The 10,589-nt window shown below is 37.3% G+C and overlaps 1 protein-coding gene across 1 annotated transcript; it reads right to left on the bottom strand.

Annotated features, from left to right (window-relative positions):
• Positions 1–4,539: 4,539 nt before the first annotated feature.
• On the bottom strand, positions 4,540–8,777 carry and2 (actinodin2; the record flags this gene model as incomplete). Its single annotated transcript, XM_081373775.1, has 4 exons — positions 4,540–5,855; positions 6,014–6,160; positions 7,431–7,469; positions 8,594–8,777. The coding sequence occupies 4 exons, from the start codon at positions 8,775–8,777 to the stop codon at positions 4,540–4,542; spliced, it is 1,686 nt and encodes a 561-aa protein (XP_081229901.1).
• Between the last annotated feature and the right edge of the window lie 1,812 nt (positions 8,778–10,589).

Below are 10,589 nucleotides of genomic sequence, written 5' to 3'. Positions count from 1 at the left end.
CACAACAAATCAGTTTTTTATAACAGTAAACACTCTTTTCATGTAGTTGCGATGTTATATTGTGTCATGTTTATCAAAATAAAACTGATTAAAAAACGTAGACTCCACTTCATTGATAGTAGCTTATGTTGAAGGTTGAACTTTATTCTTGTTCAAACAGACGCTGTGTGAAGAAGCAGTATATAAAGTATTGAATGAAAATGTCTCTGAAACATTATTTGGCAAATATTGCATTTATTTCACTTCAGCTGTGGTAAAGTATGCAAACACCACGTGAGCGGTCACTACGGGAACCAGAAAGTGTCCGACTTCACGTCTCCGTTTGCAGCTCCTCCCCGTCTGCACGCGGCTACTCTCGCCGATCGGGTGCATCCAGCCGCAGCCGATGTCGAACACACCTAATACTTTGAACGTCAACAAGAAGTGACGTCACCCAACATCACTTAAAGGCAATTCTAAGATTGCATTATATGCGTTTGTCTTGTGTACTAAAGTCTGTCAATCATCATCAGAGCACCACCTGAGGCTGAAACTGTGTCTGATGTCAGCTATTAGAATAAAGCTTAAAAAATGTTTATCATAAACTAGCGCTAAGACCCAGAATCTACTTAGCGCTAAGTGGAATAATTTTGCCAATAAAGTTTTTTCAAAAAGCTACTAGATTCAACTAATATTTTAAAGTCAATTTAATGTAGCCTAATATAAGTTGAAATTACTTAAACATCCAAGTCCATTGTATGTCCATTGGAAAGGATCCATTGTCCTTGAAAATTTAAGGCAGCAATGTTTTTACAGTAGACCTATCGGAAGAGTGTGAAGTGAAATCAAGGTAAATGTAATAAAATTTTATTTAATTGTGTATATTTAGGTTAGTTAATGCTAATTAATCATGCTAACTGAATAAATTAGCCTTAGCAAGACAACAATGTTTAAAATCCTATTTTAAATCCTACACAGAACACTACACAATATATTATTCGAAATGTGGTGTACACTGGGGTAAAAAAAAATATTTATGACACAAAAATGACAGCTCTGATCCGTGTAGACCACTGTTAAGGCCAGGCCACACCAAGTCGATGGTCGGTCGTGTTCCACACAGTTGGCTCTAGTCGGACGTTGACAGGGGTTTTTTGGGCCGATTTAGCATGTAGGCTAGTCGGTGAGAGAGAGAACTCTGATTGGCTGTTCAGCTTAGCGAACAAGTCAGTGCACGAGAATAAAAAGCGAAAGTGATGAAAGCGAGCAAAGAGGTCAAGACGGTACAGAAGGCTGTTATAATTTTACCTCATCTTACCTGAGCATTTGAATGCGCAAATATTTTCATAACAACATAAGCTGACTGTAATGAAGAAAGTGACTGATATTCAAAATGGTAAGCAATCACTGCTTTGTTTACGGTTTGTATATCTGCAGTCCTAGTTTCGTTATCTCTTTTTGAACGACGAACCTGCTGATATTTAGCCTACTTAACGCACAGAACGCACGTCCTAGTTGACGGTGGCCTTTAGTCCTTTTGGTGTGATCAAGTGCAGCTAGTTCTGTTGGTGTGTCCCGGGCTTTACACTTCATCAGTGTGAAAACACTTCATGAGTGTAAAAAGTGTGCTTTAAAAGCCCACAGGGTCAAAAATGCATAGTTCGAAACATCACAATAATGTGTAAACTAAGTATATCTGTCTCTGATAGCCTATCATTGGAATGCATCTTTTCATAACATTCCCCATTTTTAAATGCATAATAAAAGTGCATAGTTTAAAGCTGATCATTTACTGTTCCACTAGTCCCAGTAAGAAATGAAATTTAGGAATTCAGAAAATCAGGATGTAGTTTTGTATGTCGTGTTACAGTCATTCAGACTGTCAAACTTACATATTCTAGAGGAGCAACAAAACTAGGCCTATATCTTAAATTAAATCTTTGAGAATAACTTGAAGCGTACCAGACAACTCCATCTGAGCCAACAGTTGAAAATGTCCCTCATGGGTTGTCAAGCCTTTGCACCATGTCATCACATGCTTCAGAGCCTGCATGAGGAGGTTGGACGTGGTGTATATCTTAAGCACGGCAGTGCTGACAATCTTCTCTTCTTCTCCCTCCTCCGTGAGCACAAGGTTTGATCACACTAAAATGCAACTTTATCAATTTAGCCATAAATACATTTTAGCGTTTTTAAGATACATTTATATATGTATAAATATACTGAAGTCTTTGATATTTATGCTTTTTTTTGCCAGCAGGTTTGCCTGCATGGCACAGACACTTTTTCATTTGAAGCTCTGTACAAAGAAACTGTCAACAGAGTTCTGTACTGTAAGTATGTCACCCAGAGAGATTAACGTAGTTAAAACTGTTCATAAAACTAGGGCATCTCTCATTTTGGCAAAAGGTCACCTTCAGTACATGAGCCAACTTAAAATGGACAGTTATATAGATATATGACCTTCGTGTGATTTTAAGGTGCATGTAACATCTGGTTTGAAAATCGTTGTCAGACGCAGCTCCTTTAGGGCTAAACATTAGTCAAAGTCAAACTTTATTTGTCATATGTGCAATAGCACCAAACAGCAATACATGTCAGTGCTTTATTTTACAAGCTCATAGGCCCTATATATGAACGTTGTATATATATATATATATATATATATATATATATATATATATATATATATATATATATATATAAACACTTTTTCTTTTTTCCAGTTATATGTGTGCATAAATATAAAAGTAACATTTTCTACTCTCAGTTTACAACACCAGTAACATACAGACTATGTGTGAATGTTTACAAAATACATTCATATGCATTCATACATTTTTCAATGGCCACATTTCACTTTGCAGAAGTGACATCAAAATAATCAAAATCTCTGTTCAAGACCAGATCTGTCACTTTCAAGAATACAGTGTTTCAAACACAAACTCACTTACTGACCACATTAAAATGTAAACTCTGCAGCACTTCTGAATACAGCACACAAAAGTACACTGCTAATTTCTGTTTGCTTATGCAGAGGACATATTTACCCTCATTACCATTCAGGGCTCTTTCCCATCCACTTAATGACATTCAGCTGGTCCCGCAGGTATGCAGGCCATGGAGAGGTGCAGTCAGCACAAACCGGACTCATGCTGACTGAGGCATTAAGCAACAGTTCAAAGCCTCATAGCCTTTGCTCAATCCCCTCTCAAAGCCCACCTAAGGCCAATTAGACAGTAAGGAAAGAACCACAACAGACGTGCCAGTGGTATGAACATGCAATGCTGCTGAGTCTGCATCTGGGTAATATATCCTCACTGATTTCTAGTACTTTTACACAAGTTGCCTGTCAGAATGAATTGTGTCAATAAAGTCTGTCATCAGCCTTGGAGAGAGCGTTGGATAATGCAGGTTACATTTTATGTTTTGTGTGCTTCATCAGTTCCCTTTTTAGGTAACGTAGACTTGCCTGCTGAGGGACCTTCTAAGAGTGGCATATTTGCAGTGCACTTGCAGTTTATGCATATTTCAACATGTTCACTGTCTGTGCGAGTAGTCATTAATGTTACTGTGCTGGCTTGCCAAGCTCTTTTAAAACAGTCATAAAGTGCACACTTTTCATTTGCCTCAGGGATCTTTTTGCCAGATGCTGTGATTTAAAACATGGTTTTACAATTAATTAAATTTCCACAATAATTCCACAAAGACATTTTTTTACTGTCTACAGCAGGCCTATATATAGAAGCGCAAAAATGTATACTTATGTAACTTGGCATGCAAGTTTATAGTGTGAATGACTAACCTATTTACTTTTTTTTTTCAAGTTGAGCTTTAATCTGTTTTCTTGCTATCTTTTTAAAGCCTGACATTGCGTAACACTTTATCTTTACATGTGTTGATTCTGCATATTTCAGAAATGAACAATTCAATACTTTAATTTTTGTCATAAGAGATGTACCAATATATCAAAGCAGGTGTTGTCTCTTATATATAAATCACACAGTGTGCAACATGAATTTAGTATCTATTTTTTTATGCAGATTTTTGAATGCATTTGCTATATGTAGCCGTATACTGATGTTGCAGGATGTTTTTAATGCATACTCCAAGAAGATTTGAAAAACACCAATGTTTTATTTCAAGTAATACATTTTTTATTGAAATAATGAAGCATAAAATGCTGAGGAGAAAGACATTATTTTCATCAAAGTGGTTGAAGCTACATTAAATATATATAAAAGGGATTTGATAACAAAACTAAAGAAAATGTAACATACAGATTTAAGTACCAGTTGAAGTCATATTTACGTACCCTAATCCTACACTATTTAATACATAAATACATACTATTATCAATAACAAAACCCTCAAATCTATTGATTTGTTTCCCAGAATGACATTTCAGGAAAAAAAATGTAATGTTAATCTATAGTTTCTAAAACATCAATGAAAAAATGATTCTTGAGTGACCCTGAATTTCTTCTTTTGCATAGACCTAAACTTGCTAAATTTGTATAAGCATGATTTAATTTGTAAGTTCTGCTCCGTTTTTTCTTCTCATTTCTTGTAGCCACCCATATATCCTCTCAGGAAGTCCTCGAATCGTGGAACTGGATACTCAGGAGCCACATGTTCAGGGAGAGGGTTGCCGTGACCTTGTTCTTGCTGGGCCGGCTCATCTTTGTGTTCTTTACTTGTGGATTCTGCCCTGCGCAGGCGGCAGTTGTAATCGATTTCTGGGTCACAGTCCGGATGGGGCTCAATGATGCCATCTTTGACCGTCTTCGCTGCCTCTGCTTGAGTGGACGGAGGAGCTGCAAACCTCCCACAGTTGGGGTCGTACGGGTGGCAAAATGGTTTAGAACTGGCAGCACTGGCCTTCAGCTCCTGGTTGTCCACCGGGGTGCAGTCTTTATCGTAGAACATGTAGCAGTCATAACCTTCCTTGGTCTTCCCACGGACGCCCAGATGGTGACGGGTCTGCAACTCTGGGAGAACTGGAGGGGGTTTCCTGAGAGCAGCGGCTCCCCCCATCAGACAGTATGGATCGTAGCGAGGGTCGCAGGCCAGGTTGAGAGGCGCAGGCTCATCTCTTGGAGCATACTCCAAGGCGGGCTTACTGAGTCCAGTTAGCTTGGCAGCTGTAAGGGGGTTGCAGCCCTCTTCAAACAAAGGATTGCAAAACTTCTCTTTTGGGGTTTCTGAATTCTCGCCAGTTTGGGCTGCAGGTGCAACTACATTGGTGACGCAAAGGGGGTCAGTGGCGGGGTTACAGGAGGGGTACAGGTGATACAAACCTGAGGGTGATCTGGCCACCAGCTTGGGCTGGCAGTAAGGATCTTTGGTAGGATCGCATCCAAGGTGAGCGTACGAGGGCAGCGGGCCGATCGAGGGCCTGTAGCCATAAGCAGCACGCAGGTGGTACTGCAGACACTCAGTGTCCGAAGGGTTGCAGATACGCAACAGCTCTGCTCTTTGCTCAGCCGGCAGGAAAGGCTCCAGGACCGGAGCGTAGTAGTAGTGAGCCGGTGGGGTTTTCAGAGGCAGAGGGAGTAGATGGGACAGAATCGGAGCAGGGACCTTCGCTGGAGCAGGTGAAGGCTCTTCTTCTGCAGCTTTTGGTCTAACAGCATAGAGGCAGTAGGGGTCGAGGTAAGGGTTGCACACCGCCACAGAAGCTTGCCTCACAGGAACAGGCATGACAATCTTGGCTTTGGGTTTGCTGGTGGATTCTGCAATGCAGTCTGGGTCGTCGGATTTGGCACAGGCTTTGTAAATTTCACTCAGGTGCGTGAGGTAATGGTTGTAAGAGCGGCCCTCTTCTACTCTGTGTTTGTTTTGCAGGTAAACTAGGTACATGCGATCCATGTCCTCTACCTTTAGAGGTAATCACACAGAAACAAGATTGGGCTTATTGACTTATACTTGTCGCATTTTTTCTCTCAAGAAAGTTTACTTTTTTTAAATAAATATATTCCATAAAGTCTCAAAAAAGACTGTGACCATGACTTATAATCTCTGCTTTTGTTACTCACTCCCTCCTGGTTGTTGGTCTCCATGAAGTATTTATACCAGCCCCAGAAATCAGGTAGGCTTCTGTAATAGGCAACATTCCTCCTGTTGCGGACCAGCTTCTTCAGTGATGACATGCTGTCTGTCTTCACCTCAGAAACGCCCTCTATAATTGAACCAGCACATGACAAAAGCAAGTTTCAACATATAGACATCTCAATATAATGTATATTGTTTTGTGTGTGTTGTGAAGTTTTTTGTAAATGAAAGGGGTTTTTATATATGTATACCTATTTTGAATTATAGATTATACTTTTATGGGTGCTTCATTTTTAGGCAAAACTAATGTTGGTTTTACGTAATGGCACGATATAAACTTAAACTACCAGTTAAAAGTTTACACACTTGACTAAATGTACTTTTTCTCATGGTTTTAAAACATTTTTATTTAAAGTCTTAAACACGTTAACACTAAAGGCTTAAACACACTACCATTCAAAAGTTTGGGGTTAAGACATTTTTATGTTTTTGAAAGTCTATAAATACAGTAAAAACATTCATATTTTGTGAAATATTATTATTTTCTATTTTAATCTAATTTTTTCAGCATCATTACTTCAGTGTCACATGATCCTTCAGAAATCATTTTAATATGCTGATTTGGTGCTAAAGAATCCTTTCTTATTATTGTAGTTATATTCTGATTAATATTTTTGTGGCTGATGTCACACTCTTTTTTCAGGAATCTTCAAAGTTTAGCATTATTATATTATTTTTAATATTTAATATTTATATATATATTCAGTCTTTACTGTAATGTGTGTCCTTGCTTGGTAAAAATATTAATTTATTAAAAAAAATTATACTGACCCCAAACTTTTGAACGGTAGTGTATTTTATAAAATAAGAGTATTATGCTATAGAGAATATTATATCTTACATATAAGATAGATTAGATTAATATATTTAAGACATGTATATACAGACATATGTCTGGACGTAATTCCCATAGTTCCATTTTTGTTATTTTATAATTTTAAAGACTTCGCTATTAATTTAAAATATGAAAAATATTGATAATAATTAATGAGCATAAAAACCTTTTGACTAGCAGTGTACAGGATGAGAAGTATTAATGTGAAAGAGATGAAAATTCATTGTGATTTGATTGCAATCCTTGGATTCTTTGCTTTGCCAGTGTATCACATGACGAATCCATGACGTGGTAACATTTCTAAATGAATAACTTAAAATGATGTATTTAGAAGAAGGATGTTCTAATTTAGAGCCAAGATGAAGAGAAGCTATATATGAAACAATGAACCACTGCATATTTAAGTGTACAAACTTCATGATTCATGTTTAATGGCTTTATCTCACATTACAGTATTGATATCGCTGCCATTTACAACACAGCTGATAAATAAAAAACTCACCGTCTTTATTGCGCCCTACAGGACCAGCATTCAGAAAGTCTGTCACACAATGCAAAAAGAAAAAACAGAATTGAACTGTTATGACACAAATGTCACACTTCTGAAAATAAGGAAAATGCCAACCGAGAACTGACTAATATGCTCCCGCAGGTGCACAGCAGGCACTTTTCCCGTCAGCGAAGGATTTGTCTTATTCTAGTGATTACTGCTCTGGCTTGGCTCTCTGAGAGCACTAAGTGCTTTAAAATGGGGCTTAAACTTCCGGGACCCCCTGCATGTGTACCTGTTAAACTACAAAGAGATTGGGGAGCCAGCCCAGAGGCTGCTGTTATAATTACCACTGCTGTAAAATAAAATGAAGGATGTAAAATGTTCTGTACGTGCAACATTATTTGTGGCATATATCTGCACCTCCAGTGGGTCTCTTCAGATGTTTATAGCTCATGGAAAAAGTACAGTTGACTGATAATTGCAAGGCCAGCCTTTTCCACTATGGAAACTGTTTGTCTTCACAAAAGTGTTTACAAAAAGAGTAGGAATACACAATGCTCATTTGTTTTCTTAGAAATTATGTTTGTAAAATACTTTGACGTTTCTGCAGTTACAGTAACCTAATGTGTTTTGTTTCAGAGCTTTCTAATTCATTTGGTTCATGCTTTCTAATGCTACACTGATTTACGTTTTGACATTATTATGTGAGACGTGAGCTGAAATTGAATTGTGCAAAATATTAAGGATAACAGACTGTTTTATTTTGATCAAAATGGATTCTCACCTGACATAAAGACAGTTGCAAGAGCCATCCCACAGATCATTACAGATAGCCTAAGTCTGGCCATTTTTCTTGATTATTGAGTCCTGAAAACAAACAATTATCACTTGAGGCATTCCAATATTCAAAACAGAGCTTGACATTGTTTTTTCAATAGTTTATTCTTAAATGATATAGAATTTTTAACTATTTTAACTTTTAAACCATGCATGATTTCTTTAATAAGACCAGATATAATTATTTTTTAATGCAACACATATTGAATAATAAAACAGATATGACAATCCATATGAGATACTCCAGCAAAACATCTCTTACCAGTAAAATGTAATTTCAGTGGTCTTAACTCGACCTAACATTAATTTAATAAGAGTATTTTGTAAACTCTCACTGTGAGTCAACTGTTTGAGAAAAAAGAACTTGTCGAAAGCATTTACCTGTTCCAGAAGAAATGTCTGAAAATACTCATAAGCTGTTGGTGGGCTCTGAAGGGGCGGACTGAGCTCTTCACACAAACCCCTGCACTCCCCTTCAAACCCTCTGTGGTGGATGGCAACGTTTTTAAGGAGCTCCATGATCATTAAAAACAAAAAGGTATGTCATATGTCAGGAGCTTGCTGTTAGCCTTATTGGGATTGGCTCTTGCAAAATCAGCTCATTGACCAATGAGAGTCCTGTAATTAGGAAGAAAAACAGCAAGATCCAGCTTGGAGGAAAGAGCCGGAGGGATGCAGAAATAATCAAAGATATACCTTTTTTACTGACATGTTAAAAAAGAAAAGAAAAAGAAGACCTGAACCTACTTTTTTTTTTTTTTTTTTGCCATATACATAACCAGTTCATGTAGATAATTTAACAGATCAGTTTATATTTTATGTGGTAACATCTAAATTAGTTTTGTTCTTGGCAAAAATATGATTTAATATGACTAACCCGTTACTACAATATTACAACAGCAAAAATACATTTTGTGGACCAGAAATCAGCAGAATATGCAAATTCTACTTAATTGTTTTAATATGTTTTGTTTTACTTTGTAGTGCATTACAATGTTTGCCACATTAGTAATTTCATCACTAAAACTTTGACAAAGTCAGCACACTATTGCAAAAATATGTACCGGTGAGTTTAGTAGAAGAATTTCTTATTTTTTCAGCATTTTTCAATAGAACCCTATATACAAGATTGTTAAAACACCTGCATCATCTTCCTCACTCAAGTGGAATGAAGACTTCTAAAGTCTAGATATTCATGGTGAAGCACAAACTGTGTAATGTAAGCTATTAAAAACCAGACCATTGCTGTTAAAAAAAAAAAAACTCTCCCCAACAAGCAGATTCCTGTCACCAGCTTTTTGAAGGCGTTATCTGGCAGTTTCTTCACACTCACTAAAGATTCCACAGGAAAAGCAGAAAGTGTTGACCACTGTCATAAGAAACCAATGGCAACTGAAGGCCAGAAGGTTAAAGAAACCTATAAAAGATCAGAGATTACTGCTTTTTATGACCAGAACATCATAGATCAGAATGATGGCCTGTCAAATATCATTTCATCAGGTGATTCTTTCAATGCAACACAAAAGCTACTGTATGTATGTGGCTGCTTTTGACTCAGAAATGACAACTCTGTATGCAATTGAATGTTGAATGGTGTCCACTAAGATCCATTTATCATGATGAAGGGACAGCCGGATCAGCACGTCCAGTTACACATATATAATTACACTTCAGGCTGGCTGCAAACAGGTGTTTTACATAGCACATAAACCTGCAATCCAACCTGGAAGCAGCTGAGCGCACAAACATGATATGGCCTCATAATTTCAACATACCACATGTAGAAGAATGCGACGTTCCCTCAGAATTTTAGAACAGCTGGCGCCAGAGAAAACTTTAAAATCACTTAGACGACAAAAAAACAAACAAAAAAAAAAACATTGCCCTTTGCTGGCATTGTATACCAATATATACATTAAATATTGAACATCAAATCATCTACCAGCCCGATTTTACAAACTTTAGTGAAATAAGTTTTTCTGACAGGACGGGCAAGATAGGTCAAGGTGATAAAACTCTCAGGAGTTGTCACCTGCATGTCTCTGTAGAGTTTTACAAGACTTGAGAACAAGACTCACCTTTTTGCCTTAAAGGCCAGAGCACTACTCCTTTCCCTCCACACATAATGCCTCCCAAAAGCATTTAGCTATACAAGTCACTCCTATAAATGCACAATGCCATTGCATTAGATAGTACAATATCAAACCAAAAAGCATTTATAAAAAATATATAAATATCACAAAAACTGTTTTCAAGCTCAATTTCACATGCTAAAACAATAGATATCTTGTTCAAAACAGTGGGCAGTTTCTGGTTGTCAAACACATAGTC

This window comes from Scardinius erythrophthalmus (genome assembly GCF_964197995.2).
Source record: "Scardinius erythrophthalmus genome assembly, chromosome: 9".
In the NCBI taxonomy this organism is placed as follows: Eukaryota; Metazoa; Chordata; class Actinopteri; order Cypriniformes; family Leuciscidae; genus Scardinius; species Scardinius erythrophthalmus.
This window is presented reverse-complemented; position numbering and strand designations above follow the sequence as displayed.